The sequence below is a fragment of the Typopeltis vanoorti genome, chromosome 11, assembly GCF_054136105.1.
Source record: "Typopeltis vanoorti isolate ZY-2024b chromosome 11, IOZ_Tvanoo_1.0, whole genome shotgun sequence".
Lineage (NCBI taxonomy): Eukaryota > Metazoa > Arthropoda > Arachnida > Uropygi > Thelyphonidae > Typopeltis > Typopeltis vanoorti.
Window position 1 is genome coordinate 72,745,323 of NC_143559.1, and position 20,221 is coordinate 72,765,543.

The window sequence follows — 20,221 nt, forward strand, 5'->3', positions numbered from 1 at the left end:
ATGTTCCAAAATTCGTTAATCTTTTCCTTTTCATGTGTCATTTCCTTGAAGTCAGTCTGGCTTTCAGTTGTTTAGCTTTTTAACAAGAGATATTTTTTACAGGAATGGGTTGTTAGCTCATTGCCAAACCCCCAACCTGGAGGACCAGGTCTCCAAATTTTTGTTCCCTGGAGGCAGGGTGGCTATACCCCCAGGTACTAGGTAGTACCCATTTTAGTTGTCTCATACGGCATGCATGGGCTGCATTGAGACCGTTCTTTAAACCCCAGTCACCACACAGGGATGTATACTTTATTAGAAGCAGGAAAAAAATGATGTACCCATATATATTTTTCTGCTTCTAATAAAAATTCATATTGTAATTTAGTTTGATATAAAAAAGCAGTATTACAGTTGTGTAGGAGTTAATTGTAGATCCCAAATTTTTGGCATATGAATGCAGCCATACTTGTTAAGGTCAGGAGAATGCTTGTTATCCTAATATTGACTTCTACACAAGGTCAGGAGAATGCTTGTTATCCTAATATTGACTTCTACACAACTGTCATACTTTTTTTTTAAACATTAAAAGTTGCTAAACTTAGGACTTCAGATCTTTTGTCCATTAAGTTTGAATTGTTTCACTTACTCATTGTCACATGTGAATCATTTAACAAATAAACATGTTATTTGCTCTGTTGATGCTGGTTAGAAATACAGTAAAATATGAACCAGTTAATAAACAACTTTTTATAATATAGTTTGTCTGGTGTTACAATCCTATTTAATAAGTTATGAATTTTCTGCTACCTCTCCAGTCAATATTGTATAACAGTTATTATATTATGTTATGTATAATATATTATACTTATCATTATTCTCCATAGTTGTTCAGTATTTTAGGAGATTGTTTATCAAAATTTTATCAAAATGTTTTTAGGTCAGTGAAAGCATAAATACATTACTGCTTTCTTATATTTATGAATTCTCTCCATGAACTTAATTATGCTCCCTAATACAAAATTGTGTTTTAGAATTTCAGAAGGTTTGAATTTTATGAAAAGTTTTTAACAGTAGGATGTGTTACTTTCAGTATATTTACAGATTTTTCTATCATCAGTGGTCTTGGGCAGATGTATTATCATTACATCATTGTCTGTTATAATTGCTTTTCATTTTCTAAATGTGTTATCTCAGTTTCTTTGCGACTGTTTGTCATACCTCCATTGCACAGTTGTGAGGATGACATGACATTTGCACTTATTTAAAAAAAAAAAAAAAAAAAAGGCCTGGTTTCCCTTCCTAGATTTTTTTTTTTAAATCCTGCAAAAGAGGCAAACCAGCCAACTGGTAGAACACACACAGTAACAGATCTAATAGCCTTAGGTGCTTCTCTGGGATAGTATATTTTGGGGATTAAATTTAATAAAATTATTTAATTCAACGTTTGTTATTTCCTCTTTACAGACACTCATGAGTTGAATATTATGTTTCCACTTTTCTAGTAATGTGATGGGCCTCCTTTGGCCAAATTAATTGCTTGCACCCATCTTGACATTGACTGCGACCACAGAAAGTGTTCTGAATTAATCTGGACTATCTAGGCAGAATGACATCCTGGAAGTTAGCAATTGATCAAGACACTGGAGTTGACCAGTAGATGCTGTGGTCTATGTGATCCCACAAATGTTTCAGGGAATTCAAATCAGCAGAATTAGGTGGTTGGGAGAGCACATGGAATTATTGGATATGCTCTTCAAATCATGTTTGCACAATGCAAGCCTTGTGACACAGGGTGTTTTCTTGCTGGAAGGGTCCAGATCCATCTTGTCACATTAACACCTATGTAGGACAATACCTGATCTGAATCAATTCCGAGGTAAGAATTCGCAATCAAGGTGTGGTCATTGGGGAATAAAAAGACCCAGTGATGTCCATGCCAATCAGCCTGTTGGCTGGAAACAGGCTCAGTGATCATGAAGTTGGGGGTAGGGGGAACTAAGCCTTCTGCTAGAAGAAGTGGTAGGGTCATAGATGTCCTTTTCATATCCCATCCAAACCTGTAGCCTCTTGACTGGAGAGTGGATATGCTGAAATAGGTAGTTTGCCTAGGAGGTGATTAAGATGCAAATCCACTTCAGGAACCAATTTGTCCCCCCCCCCCCCCCTGCTAACAGCATGTAATATCTATCAACCACCAAGTGGATACCTGCTGACAGTGTGCACCATGGTAAGGTTAAGACTGAACATTGAACAAGAAGCCCTGGTTAGTTCTTTTTTTATTCCACTTGGAATCTCATCCTAGTTATCAAGATTTGACTTAAAGAATCCCGATGAGAACATCAAAATTATACATATTGCAAAAAAAAAAAAAAATTACAGACTCACATAATGAAAAATGCATTTGAATAGAAAACTCATAGTATCACAGGAATTGCTTGTTCTAGTACAGTGATGGCGAACCTATGACACACGTGTCATAGGTTTCAGGTGACACACCTTGGATGTTGAAAGATATTGGTATTTTGATGAAAAAACTGCAATAAATCGTGTGAGATCGCTCTCAGTTAAGGCGAAGGCCAGGTTTCGGTTCATTGAAAGAATTATATTTTATAGTTAGCTTATTTCTATTTTATTTTGTAACTAGCCTATAAACAATGAGCATTTTAAGTTTATGTTTTCTTTCTTAATCATTATAATTTCTGCATAGTCATATGATATTATAAAAACTTATAAAAATTATCAATATTATATGATACAAACTTATAAATACATGCTTTATATATTATAAACTTAAAGGTTTTCATTTGACTTCTGTATGAAATTCGTTCATGCATGCATTCCAAGTCTCTTGACTGAGTAATACAAGTTCTAAACATATTTAAAACTACTTTAACAGAAAATATAATTCACAGCATTAAATATTGAATTTATCTGAGTAAATAATGAAAACATTTTTATAGTTGCAATAAATTCAGTAAATTTTGTTAAATAATGCAAATAGTAACAACTTATGATCATGTTGCAACAAAACCTACTGAATAGCTGCTATTTAGTAGTATGATAGAGAGTAAAATGTAACAAGGTTGTTACGAACGTACCAGTAATAAATCTGGCAACCCTGCTGAAAGAAGTACTGGTAAATATTTCAACGTGATTTAGAAAGTAATAATTTTGAGTATTTCCCAAGAGTGAAAATTTTTTTTAACGAAACCAGCCCCAAAAATCGTTAACAACATATCAACAAATCTATCGAAGTTATAAAGTCAGTATCTGAGCAGTTTTCTTCTAGATTTGAGCAATTTCAAATGTTGAAACAAACAATCCAATTCATAAAATATCCTGATGAAACAGAATTCATGGATCTTAAATTAGATGGCTTTGAGTGGTTTGGATTTAAAAGATCTAGAAATGCAACTAGCCGACTTCCAGTGTAATCTTATCTGGGAAAAGAACGGTTATTGCTCTTAGAAATGAATTAGAAGAACTTGAGCGGGAACATCTGCATGATACCGCATGTAAAAATTCAGACTGTGAAATTCTAAGCATGTGGAATAGCCTTCCTGAAAACTTTCATGCTCTTAAAATCTTTGCTAAAGCTCTTCTAACAATTTTCTCTTCTACATACTCTTGTGAAAATCTATTTTCTGCCTTAAATAATATCAAATCGAAAGGTAGAAATAGATTGAGCAATGATTTGAGCGCTGCCTGTGTAGCATTAAAATGTACACACTATAGCCCTTCTATAAAGCAACTTTCTACCAGTACTCAGCAACAGAAAAGTCATTAAATGTAATGTAAGTTTGTAATTTCACTTTATTAAATTAATTGTATAATATGAATTCATAGATTTTATATCAATGTCCTATTAAATAAATAGCCTAATATGATATGTATAAGTCACCATCTATGATTATGTAGTTAAATTTATAATGCATGTATGCAAGTGGCACATCAACAAAGTCAATATTTAAAAAAAAAAGGTGATTGACACACCTGGGTAAAAAGGTTTGCCATCACTGTTCTAGTAGATAGTTTGCTATGGTAAATTTCTTCTTCTTCATAGTTAATTTCTTGAGAAATGCATCTTATTATCCAATTAATAAAAATGTTCTCTTATTGTTTTTTGTTTATCAGTTTCGACTTGGGTTTTATGTTTTATTCATCATTCTCACGAATGACATTTTATAATTTTATTAAATATCATTTTTATAGGTAGCTTTCTAAATCATACCTTCATCTCTTGATACCATTTTTAATTATATCGGTACTACTCAGAATTAACTGTATTGCTATGCAGTTATTCCAGAAAATTCACTATAGCATTTTACTGTAACAAAAGTATACTTTTGCTCCATACAAGTTTACTGTAGTAAGAAAGATGAGTTTTCAGCTCCAACAACTTAGTCTAGAACATAACTTCATATATTTAGGTTAAAAAGAGATGTACTATATACAGAACTAAAGAGTTAATTTTAAATTTGGTTATGCTTTCTCTAATTTTGAAAAATCAGTACTAATATTTCAGGAAGCCTACAGTAATGTTGTGCTTGATCTTGAGTTGGCAAAACGACAGAATTTTTATTTTGGAGCTAAATTGGTTCGGGGAGCTTATATGGAATTGGTAAGATAAATGTTTTATTAACTTTTTAACAGTTTCATTAACTAAGCTGCTAGAATTTTAATATTGAAATTAAATAGTAATCTGCAAAATAAAAAAATAATTCTTACTTCAAAGTTCATAACATCCTTTTAAATTTCATATTTATCACTTTTGGGTCCACCAATGTCTCTTCATGTGTACAGGAACAGATTGAAGAAGTATTGGTGGTATGAAAAGTTTAGAAAAATAATAATAGGAAAGTTATTCACTGGGTAAAACATTCAGATTATCTGACTCTTTTACTTAGTTTTGCAGTGCTAGTACACTGCTTGGAAAGACGTCAACAGATACCATAGTGTGAGGAACAAACAGCCATGGCACCCACTTTAATATGACATAGGACCTCATTTTACTTCAATGACTGCAGCAATCAGTGGAAATTTTGGACCATTCTTCCTGTAGGCATGTAATGGGGTTCTGGACTTTTGTGGAGCAGATGTCCCTTGACCTCACCCAACTCTCCAGTTCATCCCACAGATGTTCAGTAGGGTTGACATTAGTGCTGTGTGGAGGCCAGTCAAGTGTGGTGACATTCGTGTCCACAAAGCATGCCGTTATTACAGCAGAAGCCTTATAACACAGTGCATTGTCTTGCTGAAAGAGACAATATTCAGTTCCATAGTAGAAATGCCATAAATTAGGAATCATTGCATTGTACAGAATGTTTAGATACCCCTCAGACATCAGTGTTCATGGCACCACAAACAGAGGTCCTAGGCCAAACCAGGAAAAGCAGGACTATACCATCACATGGCAATCTCTGAATTTCATAGTTGGGGTTATGCACTCTGGAGCACAATTTGTCGCTCCATAACACAGCTTTCTAAGCTTCCACATTCCACTGTACACACACTTTTGCACCACTGAAGATGATGCTGCCCATTGGTTTGAGTAATGTTATTTGCCACAGCATGTAATAATCAACCACGAAGTGGATACATGCTAACAGTGTGCACCATGGTAAGGTGAGCCTCAGTTCTGAATGTTTTTGTGCAGATTTCTGTTCCAGTTAATGCATCTTGGAACTCTGCATTCAATGTGTCAGCTGACAAATGGTGATTTTCAGATATTATTGTAGTGCCCTCTGGTCATTTGGTGAGTGTGGTGGGGTGTTCACTGTGGGTAACACTTGCAGTTGACCCCCCTGCACTTCCATCTCAGTATGGTATCACTGATGGTTGACCTGGTATGGCCTAATTTGTCAACATTTGCCAAACAGATAGGCCTGCGGCATGGCATCCTATTACAATGCCTCTTTCAAACTTTGTCAGTTCCCTTCTTGCAGCCATTTCACCTGGACACAGTTGCACTAACTTGAGAGCATCATATTCCTCCAATTTATACTGGCTACAAACATGTGACTTGCTTCATGGCACGATACACCTTTCCTATGGAGGTGTCCACTGACTTCTTTCCAAGCATCGTATTGTTGAGCTCAATGAACTGCATTGCTTAATCTTTAAAGGTACCTGAGGTATAACTATAAAAAAACAAAAATTATATTGATAACCACAGTAATAAACTTTAATAAAAAGTACAAATATTTTGTACTGAAAATAGCAGTACATCATTCCTTATATTTCTGAAGCTACTGGTAGAATTTTGAGGGAGTTTCACCTTAATTCCACATATTTTCCTGTCAACAAAAGTTCTTATCTGTTACCATCTACAAAAGACAAACTGTAGCCTCTATCTTTAGCCTTGTGTTTACCAGATCCCTTGTGGAGGTATGACATACTTTGTGCAGATAGGCCATTCTGTGGTAAAAAAGAATTAATGAACATCAGCACTATATTGGATAGCTGAAACTTCAAAAGTCTGGTCTGGTGCAGCATAGTATTGACACTAAACACAGTGTCCTGTTGTCGTGACGTTCTATTTTCATGTTGTGTTCTAATCTGCCATCTTGCTTCAAGTCACTCTTATTAATAAAACAACTAATTGCAAATTGATCACCGATCCAAAAGTAGGGAAATTTATAATTATACTGCGCCACCCTATTTTTAGATTAGTCTATATAAAACAGTAGGATCAATTCTTAATTAAGTTAGCAGTCTTCTCATTTAGGCCGAATTATTTACTATTCTACTTGGGGCACCCGCAAGATTCGAATTTTTTATGAACGGTGCAATAAAAGGGAATTCAGGCAAACACAATATTTAGATTAACAAAATAAAACATTTAATATATGATATATAACAAATACAAGAATCCTACTTTTAAATGAAACAATACAAATAGCTTAATACATCTTGCTAAGTCACTCATTCCAATTCAATGTTCTAAACTTTAACATACAATTCACAGCTTCAAAATTATAAGCTTTCTTAACTCAAGTTAATAAAACAAAATTTCTCATTTGATCAGTCTGCACATATCTATCAGTTGTACTTAATGTTTAAATTCACAGCAGGCACTAATCAAGGTAGACAATATTCCAAGCAATCTTATTTCGGACCTTGAACTTCGAAGATACGTTATAGTTAATGTTAGAATAAACAAACATGTATGACTACTCTTACCAGATACAATATTCAATACATCAATTTATTGTGAGCACACTTATGAATTAACTTATTTAAGCTAGCGGAACACATTAAATAAAATTCTCTAACGCTTTAACTGAACTACTGTTAATCGCGCTTCACTACTCTAAACAACAGCAATAAGGTACTGATATCTTTCCTTGTTTACTTTTCTCCAACTAGTTAAATTCATTATAATTCTTCTCAGGGCAACATAGAATTAAGACGTAATCCTAGACTAACTGGAACTAATCAGAATTTCCCATTGAATGTCCAGTTCTTTATTTATCTGATTACAACATCAATTTTCCTCTACAACAACAGCTGATTTCACTTGCAGCTGAGTATATGATTCACTACGTTTTTGCTCTCTTCTAAACACTATTCTCATGAATTTCTGCCCTAAAGAATTTATTATTTTCTTTCACTTCTTTGCTTGTATCCTACCTTCCTTCAGGCTCCGCAAAATTCTCTCCTTTTCTCTAATTAAAATTTTTATTGCCTTTTTTTCTCCTTTTGGTTCCAAGGTCACGCACTCTTCGACTCGTGCTTGTTTATTTCATGCGTCTCCATGACAACCAATGAATGCAAACATTTCGCTAATGTAATACAACGCTCTACTACTACATAAGTGATTACATAACGTTAAATTTTTACAAATAAGAATAAACGGAATATTTGAGCTACTTAATCAGCTTTTTCATTATGTATACAATTATTTATAATAACACTTTTCGTTACTTTATATATATATTTTAGTTATAAATTTCTACACATATTATTATTTAATAAATTAATAGTAGGTTAAGTTTAGAATAAATATTTAAATAGTAATCCTTAATTAAGGAACAATAAATAATTTTTTTTATACAAATCATGATTAATATATAATAAGCAATGTTAAATGTGAATGAAAAAATAAATTACACAACATAGTTTCATTCACAATTTAACACTGTGGAATGAAGCTCATCTTCTCCATAGAAGCAATTTTAAATATGAAATCCTTTTCAAAGAAAGTTGTGAAGCCTTTTAATCGGCCTAACCTTAATTGGAATGATTGTCCCTCTCCCAAAGTTTGGATGATTCTCATTTTATGTAAACATCAAAAATAGTTTGAGTATTATTTATTAATATTAATTTCTAACACAACAACCATGTTTAATTGGTAAACTGATTGTTATATGTGTGTTGTATTCCTCTTCTTTGATTTGCTTGTTGTATCCACATACTGATGGCATACTGTTATTTTCAGTATGAATATTTGTAATTTTTATTAAATTTTATTACTGTGGTTACTGTGTAATTTTTATTGAATTGGATTGTTCAGTTTGTTTTAATTTTTGTCATTCAACAAAAAATTACTATAAATATTACATGCATATGTTTTATCTGCTTCTTTGATTTGCTTGTTGTATCCACATACTGATGGTGTACTGTTATTTTCAGTGTGAATATTTGTAATTTTTATTAAATTTTATTACTGTTGTTATTGTGTAATTTTTGTTGAATTGGATTGTTCAATTTGTTTTCATTTTTGTCATTCATTAAGAATTACTATAAATGTTACATGCATTTGTTTTATCTAGTGTGTGATGACATTATTAGTTAAATCATCCAACAGTTTTGAATATAGGAACTTCTGATCTCTACCTTGAGTAGTGAATTTTATCCTTTTACAAGGACCTTATACAACTCTTAATAATAAACCAGGAAGCCAGATTCCTTTCTTCTCTCATATCACTTGCTGACATGTCACTCTTGTGTTGTAGGATTGTGATCTCTTGTGTGTTGGGGTTGATAAAACAAGAACCACATTCTTCATTTTTCTGCTTCTGAAAAACAGGGAGATGATGAGAGAGTCTTCCCATAATGATTTACAATTAAAAATTAATCCATTATGCTAACATTTTTTATTATATTGATGCCTTTGTGCACAAGGAATTATTTGTTAAATCCATTTTTCTGGAGTAAATAATAAAGTCAGTAGTAATCGTTCTTCATTTTCTCAATGTAACATTCTTAGCGTTTCCATTCTCAGTGTTCAAGGTACTAGAAAAAAAAAAACCCAGACTTCTTTGTTCTGGAATTTATTATCCAAATTTTCTTCTTCCCTACTTTCCCTAAAAGACAATTTTCGTTTTTCTAGGATTTTTTTAACTGACAGCCATTTTCCCATGCCCACAATTCTAGTCTATTCAAATCATTCTGCAAGTACAGCATATCAGCCTCATTCCTGATTACCCTGCCTGTCTTTGCATTCTTAGCAAATATTCTGAAGTAAATTTCTGGGAGCATAATACCATATGCATAGAGTAAAGAGGTGAGTTTAATGTCATATTCTGTGTAGTAATTACAGATAATAATAGTGGGAGTAGTATGCATTCTCACCTTATACACTTGATATACATCAAACCTTCTTTTTTAAATTTTAATTACTCACATGATTTTTGTTTAGCTAGTTTTACACAGCGCTTTGTTTTCTTACATTTTTTTCTGTATTGTCTAAGAGCACAAGCTAACTTACTTGCCAGGAACTTGCCATACTTTTTCTTTTCCTTGACTGCCTCTTTAACTTCCTGAGTCCACCATGGAGTTCTGATTTTTCTATCCTTACAGACAACCTCACCACATGCCTCTCTAGCTGAATCAATCAAGAACCAAGGTTTGGTTCTTGTTTTCAAATTTCATTTTTTCTTAACTGATGTTTGTGTGTATTTGAGTCTACAGTTCACCTCCTGAAAACTGCTAAAACCTGATTCGTTTTAAAAACTTTCTTATATGAAATTCAATTTTATCCTGCTCAAAACTAAATAGTGATCACTTCCTATTTCAAATCCTCTATATACTCTTGTATCCTGAACCAGTGAGAAAACATTGTTATCAACTATAACATAGTCAGTGATACTTTTCTTATTTCTTGCATCTTCTCTCCATGTGAATTTGTGCACACATTTTTATGTTGGATCATGGTGTTGGTAGTAACTAGTCCGTGTCCTGAACAAAAATCCAGCAGGCATTTACCATTATTATTAGCCTTCTCCATAATACAAAGTTAAATATTCTAATTCTGAAATATTATTGCTTCCTTAACAACAACAACAACAACAAAAAAAAAAAAAAAAAAAAAAAAAAAAAAAAAAAAAAAAAAAAAAAGGCGAATGACAATATATGTGTGTGTGCACCTTTCCCTTTTCAGGAGAGATTAAGAGCTAAAAAGATAGGATATGAAGATCCCATTAATCCCACATATGAGGCTACAAGTGAAATGTATCACAAAACCTTAACAGAAATTCTAAGGCTGATTGCTGAAAGAAGAGATGGTAGGATTGCAGTAATGGTTGCATCACATAATGAAGATACAGTTCGTTTTACAGTAAAAAAGTAAGTTGTATTATTAAAAATTTTTAATGTAATTTTACCAGTATAAAAAACTTGACCTTTTCATTGAGATGAAAAATATAGTCCATAAAGTATCAAGCATTCTTAATTTATATATATAGAGTGCATAAACAATTTGGTGAGCATTTGATCAGTGTGATATATGATATATAGCCTTTAATTCTGAAAAATAACTCGTGCATTTTGAAGACAATTTCCTTAACTTCAATATGTGTTTGCTGAAAACCTTTTTCTGGCAGATTACATGATACAGAGCAGCAGCATAGTTATCTGTTTTTTTCCCTATGAGGGAGGGATCATAAAAAATCTTGGATTTGTGGTAATACATCCAAATGATATGCAGTTAAAATAAATTTTTAGAAGATTCTGTAAAAATTGTCAGATCTTTAAAACATATACTTTTTTTTTTTAATCATTTCTAAAAATGATTTCAGTGGTTTGGCTTAAACACACACACACAAACACGGAGAGAAAGAGAAACAACTTTTTTCCTTTACTTTCATGGTTGAAATTCTCTATATCACCACTACAAACAAAATAATCAATTTATGGATTAATTTTGGTAAATTATGGAGACTATAACCATGTTATTTCGGCCTTCATATTAAGGTCATTATCTTGGGTATACACATACAAAGACAGTTATATATTACATTTCAAATAACATCCACATGCTAAAGCGACAATGATTTGATCAACCATTATTCTACTGGCCTGACCTTTAGTGACAAAAAAAAAAAATTGACATTAAAGCTTACATCCTATTTATAAACATCGTCAGAGAACAAATTTATATTAATATTTTTAATACAGCAATATTGGTGGCTAATCAATAATTTAACATAAGTGTTTGTTGTATTAAAGTTAAGATCCTACATTATTACAGTCCTAATTATAATTAACTCTTAGAACAAAAGGTTATTTGGGTAGAATATGTGCCATCCATATTCTTGGGATTTTTAGACCACCATTATTGTTAAGATTAAGGTGATTGATAAGAATTTCACAGGTCTTTTCTTGAAATTTTTGCTCATACCATGTTTTGTTGTAATGAAAAGAACAGGTGCCTTTCCAGTCAATTCTATGTAGAGTATTCAGGGCATGATCAGAAAGGCCAGGTTTCCCATAGTTATTAAATTTAACATGCTGTTTGTATTTTTTTTTTTTTTTTTGATAGGAATTGTGCATTTTATTTCACCTAGATAAGGCAAATTACAGGTACAATGAATATGATATACTCCAGGGCAGGCCATTTTAGGAAGTGGATCCTTGGAGGCTACAAGTGATTGAACTTCTTGGAGGAGTTGAATCACTTCTTTAATTTTGCACGAGGTTTAAAGGTGGCATTAAGGTTGTATTTTTGCAATATTCTGTTTATTTTATCTGATACTCCTTTAATGTATGGAATGGCTACAGTTTTATCGTAATCTAGTTTATTTTTGATATTAAGTGGAGTCTTGTGAAGAATTTTGTTGATAGTAATTTTGCTGTAGCCAATTTTTAAAAAAGTATTGCTGATAACTTTTAATCCATGTTTAAGTGTTTGCTCATTGGAGTAAATCTTTAAAGCCGTGTTTTGTTTAGTGTATTCATGACACCTAGTTTTTGTGTTGGGTGTGCTAAGAGTTTGTGTGTATAGTCGAGAGTTTATTAATCAAGGAATTTATAATCAATTTATGGAATAATTGTAATTACATGCAATTTCACTGAATCTGTTTTTAAACACTGATACTGCCCATTTGATTACATTATTATTTAAGTCAGTGATTTTCAACCTTTTTCATAACACAGCACACCTAGACTAATTATTAAAATTCTGCGGTACACTAAAAATATATTATTATTATTATTACATCACACCTCCAAGGAGTCCAAAGACTCATCAAGGGAGGGCATCTACTCTACAACTCTTCGTCTCACTCCTCTGCCAACCTTCATCATCTAACATCTACCGCCGACTACCACCACTAGTACTTTCACAGACAAGCACAAACATCCATGTCCACGACGGGATTCGAACTCACAGCCTTTTGGCTGGAGAGCGGATACGCTAACCACTCGGCTAACCAGGCTGGCTTAATATTCTTTTAATTTTTTTGATGATCTGGAAAAAAAATAGGCATAATTTTGATTGATTTACACAAAAGAAGATGGAAGATCAGACACTAATAAATAAATGCACAAATTACAACATTATTTCTTTCAATTAATTTGTTTTCATAAATCTCGCAGCACACCTGAAGACCTCTCACCAGTTGAAAATCACTGATTTTAGTAATGATAGAAAGTTTTGCTACTAATTATTTCATTTATATCTCTATCATCTTTACACTCATGAGCCAAAACATTATGACCACCTGTGCAACTAGATTGCATAATTTGCCAGAAACAGGACAGTGGTGGTAGTATCCTGGTATGGGGATTGTTTTGGACCAAGTATTGCCCTCATGTAATAATGTGGCCAGATGGATCTTAGCTCTTTCTGCAAGACATTGTGTGTCACATGACTCACAATGTGCAATCATGGTTTGGAGAGTATATCCAAGCATGCCATGCACTCCCCTGGCCACATGATTCTCCTGATTTGAATCCCATTGAACATTTGTAGGATCATGAATGCAGCACTAGACAGAAGATTGCATCTACTGGCATTGCCAAGATGCAAGCTGTTATCTCAGCCATAGGAGGCATGCATGCTATTACATAGGTAGTTGTAATATTTTGGCTCATTGAATGTATATTCAAATTAATGAGAAGAATAGTAATCTTGGAATAAATTATTCTTATTATTAATTATAAAAATTATTTTATTTACACATTTAATGCATAACTGTTATAGCTTGTGTGTGTGTGTGTATGAGATAAAACTATCTCTCTCTTTCTGGAAAACGTTGCACTTAGTAATTAATTATTTTGTAACATTTAATCATATTAGCAGTTTAATGGAATATGTGCAGCACTGGGAAAGGATTAAAAAACCTTTTTAATTCTTCTAGTATTTTGTCTCAGTCACTGAGACATCTTCAGAGAGTACAAACCGACAACACCTGTAATACGTGCATGTGCGCATGTGCACGCACGCACGCACGCACACACACACACACACACACAAAGGCAACACAATGCTAAATTAGTTAATGAGAGAGTCCATAAGGTCTACTATCCAGGAGAGAGAGAATGAACAAGATCATTTAGGTGTTGGATGTGAGGAGCAAACAAGCAAGAGAATTAGTGGTCGTGGAGACAAATCATTTAAGTGACATAAGGAGCATGTAAAGGCAAATATCAGGAAGTTATTGAGAAGAGTGAATGATAACAGTATAGTGGGAAAGGATGTGAGTGTGTGTGTTGCCAAGGTATGAATAATGGACAATGATAAGTTGAGATGGAGAGCCATAATCATAAATGGTGTGCTAGCAGAGCTGTGTGAGGAGAAGGGAGTGCAGTTTGTGGATGTATGACATGTGTTTGAGGGAAAATGGAATTATACAGGCATGATGAGTTGCATTTGAATGGTTTTGGAGTGAGTGTTGTGATGGAAGTACAGTGTGTGATGCAAGCAAAAGATCAGAAGTAAGAGGTGAAATTAATGATCAGAAGAGTGGTAAGCAAATAAATGCTGCTTGGGAACCGACAAAGAAATACATAACAGCATCAATGTGTGAATGTATTCTGAAGGCCAAAAGGCTGAGTAAAGTAGGTGTAAAATGGATGACTTAGGGGAGACTAGACTCCTACCAGGCGCATCCCTTGGGTGGCAGATGAGGAAGCCCAATGGGTTGCTACGAATAAAGAATAAGGAGCCGTGGACCAAAGGGTGTGGCAGAGGAAAGGCAAGCCGGCTGCACTAAAATGCCAAAAACTTTCATGGATTACACGATTACTGGGAATACATCTCACACTACTCCATACGGGGTAGCTGACGAGCCTCACATAGTGTTGGTGAGAAATCTTCTATGTGGTCAGCAAAATGTCATAAGTATATAGCTACTGTACATATCAGATCTCTATACAAAGCAGGAAATCCAAATTCTACAAGAGAATCTGAAAAGGATAAAGTGGGATATCATAGGAATCCCAGAAACTCACTGGACAGGAGGAGGATGCTTAAGCATACCAGAGGGCAAATTATTCTATTCAGGAAGAAGAGACAATGTACATAGAGAAGGAGTTGCAATCCTAATAAAACAAAATCTTATTGCAAGTGTAACAGATATTAAGCCTATCTCATCCAGAATAATAGGAATTAGACTAAAAGCCAAAGAAAAAGGACTACACATGAAGGTTATCCAGATTTATGCACCGGACACAAGTCACAATGAAGAAGATATCGAACTATTCTACAATGATCTCCAAAAAGAAATAGATAATACAAACTCCAGAGACATCTTACTCATAATCGGAGATTTCAACGTTAAGATTGGAACTTTCAGAGAAGAGCTAAAAGTAATGGTGAAATTTGGAATTGGAACTGAAAATGAAAGGGGAGAAACTATGCTCAATTTCTGCAAAGAAAACAACCTTGTCATCTCAAACACAATGTTTTACCATAGACCTAGTGTTTTAAATACACCTGGACCTCACCAGATAGAGAAATATGAAATTGTATAGATTATATCCTAATTAGAATAAATGGAAAACCTCAATCAAAAACCTAAAAATGCTCAAAAGCCTAGATCTGGATACAGACCATGAACTCCTTTCTGCAATAATGTGGATAAAATTCAAAGTGAACTATAAAAGAAATAGAATTAATAAACTCCACATGGAAAAGTTAAAAAAAAATGACCAAATAAGATTAGGCTACATTAGGAAAATTGAAGAAATAAATAGGACTCAAACAGATGAAGCTGAAAACTTTTGGAAAACAGGAAAAGAAATATTAATTAACTTGGCAAGGGAAACTTGAAGAATGTGAATATGAGCCCAATAATGAATGGGTAACATCTGAAATATTAGAAAAATGTGAAGAAGGGGAAAAAAATTAAAAATAAAAATAAACAGACATACCTCAGAAGAAAACAAGAAGAAATACAAACAACTCAAAAATGAAATTGATAAACTCTGCAGACAGGCTAAACAAAAAAGCAGAAAAATGCAATGAGGCATATAAACAGAATAACTCAAAAACATTACACAACACAATTAAAGAAATTACAAAAAACTTTTCACCACTGCTGCTAACAATGATCAACCATCAGGGTGAGGAAACAGGAAATCTAAATGCAACAAAGGCAATATGGAGGGAACACTACCAAGAAACCTTTGAGAATGAAAGCAATAATTACCTAATAACAAAGCCCCATACTAACTCAAGACATTGACACTTCTAATGATCCTTCCATCGAAAGTGGAGAATGCTCTAAAGCAAATGAAATCTGACAAAGCACCAGGGATAAACCAAATCCCATCAGAACTCTGGAAAGAAGGAAAGCAAACAACTTTAAAATTCCTTACCACACTTTTCAACAAAATCATTAAAACAGGAGAAATACCAGAAGATTGGAGAACAGGAATTATCATACCAATTTACAAGAAAGATTGTAAAAACTACAGACCAATCACATTACTTAGCCATGCTTACAAAATATTTACAAGAATCTTGCAGAACAGAATAAAGAGCACATATGAGATCATTCTTAGTGAAGAACAGGCAGGCTTCAGAAATAATTACTCCACATTTGATCAGATCTTCATAATACAAAGACTAGCAGAATTATACTGGGAACATAACTGAAATATTATTATTATTTCCCAAGACCTCATGGAGTCAAAGACTCATCTGGGAGGTCCTTTTATCTCTCTCACACACACACACACACACACACACACACACACATCTCATCATACTGTGTCTTAAACACACTCAAACTCCTTGCAGACACCACCACACTCTATTACTATTTATGATTATTATTACGGGCAACTCCAGGGAGTCATTAGACTCATCGAGGGGGGGCCCCAAATCATATTCATCACAACTATTCGACATTCATACAGTATCTATCATACCTCGCCTTAAACTCATTCACTGTCACAGCATCCACCACAGACTCTGGCGGCGCATTCCACTCATTCACTACTCTAAAAGTAAAGAACCCAGCTCTAACAACTTTACTAACCACACTTTTGCCCAGTTTCCATGGATGTCCCCTAGTCCTCCCACAACCAGCCCTGTTCTCAAAAATATCTTCTGAATTAATTTTATAGAAACCCTTCAGTAATTTGAATGTCTCAATCATATCTCCCCTCCTCCGCCTATTAACCAATTTTTGCAACCCACAAATCCTCAACCTGTTCTTATACGGTTCATTCCACAGACCTGCTATCATCTTGGTCACTCGCCTCTGGATCCTCTCCACCTCCTCCCCATCAAGAAGAAACCTAGTGAACCAAATCTGAGCACAGTAGTCGAGATGGGGTCTTATCAAGGCTCGATACAGAGGAACAATAACCTGCTTGTCTCTGCTTGTCAACGTATTCGTATATCTTCGTATATCAACATATATCTTCAGCAGCCAAGTGATTTGATGAGCTGATTTTGCCACTTTTGCAATGTGTCCCCTAAATTTCAATTCCTTATCCACCAACACTCCTAAATCTCGTGCCTCATCAATTTCCTGGAGCATGGTTCTACCAATGCAGTAAACTGCTGCCAATCTTTTCACCCCAAAATGCATAACCTTACATTTTGCCACATTAAATTGACATCCATTCTCCTTAGCCCAGACCTCCAATCTATCCAAATCATCCTGCAAAATTTTGACGTCATCTGCATTCACTATTGCCCTACCCAACTTCGCATCATCCGCAAACAAATGAACTGTTCCTCTCAGATCCTTTCCTTATATCATTTATGAACAAATTAAACAGCAGTGGTCCAAGAACAGATCCTTGTGGCACACCACTAGTGACAGGCCGTCTTGTGGACTCTACTCCTGAGTAAACCACTCTGATATCTCTCCGTCAACCACCCTCCTATCCATCTCACCAACCCTATGTCCATTCCCATATGCTGCAATTTACTGATTAGAATTCCATGTGGTATCCTGTCAAAGGCCTTAGCAAGGTCCAGTAGAATCACTGTAAACCCATTACCCTTATCCAGTTCAGCCGTCACTGTGTTATAATACGTGAGCAAGTTACTGAGGCATGACCTACCCTTCACAAAACCATGCTGTCCCCGATACAGTATCCCATTTTCTTCTATCCAATCTTGTATTTTCCTCTTGACTATTTTCTCTAAGACCCTGATAATGATTCCTGTTATGCTGATTGGCCAGTAATTTTCAACAGCAGCCTTGGAACCACCTTTGTGCAGTGGAACTATTTTCCCCTCTTTCCACCCCCTTGGGACTGACCCAGTCCTGAGGCTCAAATTAAACAAAATGGTCAAGGGCACTGACAATTCTTTGGCCGCTTCACGTACGACACGAGCTGGTATACCATCCAATCCCACAGATGTATTGACATTGAGGTTCTGTAATAGACTAGTTACCTCTACTTCATTCATCACAATTCCAGTATAAGCTGTTGGTTCTTCCATTCCTGCAAAGTCACCACCTGGATGATATACTCTTGCAAAGCGTATATCAATATACTCTTGCAAAGTAATAGATAATTATCTATTACTATTTTATAGATTTTAAACAGGCATTCGATTCAATAAACAGAGTAACCTTATTAAGAATATTAAAACAGAAACAAATCGATGAAGATGCCCTAAACTTCTTAGAAAAATATTATGGTCTCACAGAAGCAATAATTAATTCAGTAGTATAACAGCAGATAAAATAAACATCAGTAAAGGAGTATAGCCCAAGGATGTCCCATCTCCCAATACCTTTTTAACATCTATCTAGAGGATATGGTTAACCAAGCCTTGAAAGGAGAAAAAGGGGTCAACCTAAATGGTTATAACCTTAATAACATAAAATACGCAGATGTCATTGTAATGATAGCAGACACAAAAGCAAAAATGGTGAACCTAATAACCAAACTAAACAATACAGATAAAGAATACAGCATGACCATAAATACAGACAAAACAAAAACTTGATAATTGGAAAAAATGAAGAAAAACTAAACTTCTCCTTGAATGGATCAACAATTGAACAATTGATCAACAGGTAAAACAATTCAACTTTTTAGAACAGTAATAACAGAACACCTAGATACCATGACCACTATTAAACATAGAATATTGACTGCATGGTCATCATTTAATAAGCTAGATAAAATCCGAAAAAATAATAAAATCTCCAAACCTCTAAAAATAAAATTATATAATGCAATTATAATACCCACTCTGCTATATGCTTCAGAAACTTCGACACTCAAGAAGACAGAGATACGAAAACTGGAGGCTTCCGAGATGAAATGTCTCAGAAAAATAAATAAAACAAATGAAACTGTAAGACAAGACCTAAAATATATAGACTCATTTGAAAAGATCAAAAGAAAACAACTTCATTGGTACAGACATGTTGAGAGAATGCCATCAGAAAAGACTATCCAACCTTGCTCTGTATGCAAGAATAAAAGAAAAAGGAAAAAAAGGAAGACCAAGGACTAAAAACAACAAAAAGGTCAACTCTGGATTACAAATATATAGACGGCTTACCAGCCACACAAGAAACTGAGACTCCTGGAGATTGTTGTGGAAACATGGAAGACTCAACCTGTCCCCGACAGAAGAGGACAGTAAGTAAGTAAGTAAAATGGATGAATGAGGGGCTTAAGCATGAAATCTGGAAGAAGGTACTTTGGAAGCAGTACAGGATGAATAATGGTGATAATCAGTTACATAAAGAGTATAAAGAACAAGCCAGGAGAGTGACTCAGTAAGGAAAACAAAAGTGCAGTATGAGCAGAAATTGGTAAATTTGGCAAAGAAAAACCCTAGATTTTTAGATATGTGGCAATTATAAGGAAGAGTGATTATCATAAGGTGATGTTAATGGATGAAAAATAGTAGAATGTTAACTGCTGAAGAAGACATTGTTCAGGTATTCAGTGATCAATTTATAAGGGTGTTTCATCCTGATCAGGGTGGAATCATGAGGAACTTATGTGTAGAGGAGGAGTTAATTGTGATTGAACAGGAGGTATTTGAGGAAGTAAATAACCTTGACATCAATAAGCTGATAGGATTTGATGACATATCACCACGTGTCTTAAGGGAATGTTCCAGAGAATTGGCAATAGCATTGACATGCTTGTTTAATAACAGTCTTACAACAACACAGGTTCCAAGGGAGTGGAAAGAAGATAAAATTGTTCCACGGCATAAAGGTGATGATAAGTCTTTGGCCACAAATTATAGTCCAATCTGTATATCTGGAGTTGTGCTGAAGGTACTGGAGAGATTGGCGAGAAGTAGGATACAGAAATGGGTTTGTTAAAGGGAGATCATGTTATACTGATTTATTTATGTACTTTAACATGGTGACAAATATCTTTGAAAAGGAGATCCATATACAGTGGTGTACTTGGAGTTTGCAAAAGCTTTTGATGAACTACCACATGACAAGCTGTTAAATAAATTGAAACAGATGAGATTGGATTACAGACTTCTGAGTTGGATCAGTGACTGACTATCAGATGTATATTAATGATATTGGGATGGGTTTAACTAGTGATATGGCAGCTG

General features: G+C 34.3%; 1 protein-coding gene across 1 annotated transcript in view; it reads left to right on the forward strand.

Moving 5' to 3' along the window:
• LOC150101725 (proline dehydrogenase 1, mitochondrial-like) overlaps positions 1 to 20,221 on the forward strand; it is a 234,074-nt gene that overhangs the window by 186,703 nt on the left and 27,150 nt on the right. The window contains exons 10-11 of the mRNA XM_090399897.1: positions 4,508 to 4,603; positions 10,367 to 10,551. Coding sequence (XP_090256023.1) covers positions 4,508 to 4,603; positions 10,367 to 10,551 — 281 coding nt within the window. The remainder of the gene's footprint in view (positions 1 to 4,507; positions 4,604 to 10,366; positions 10,552 to 20,221) is intronic.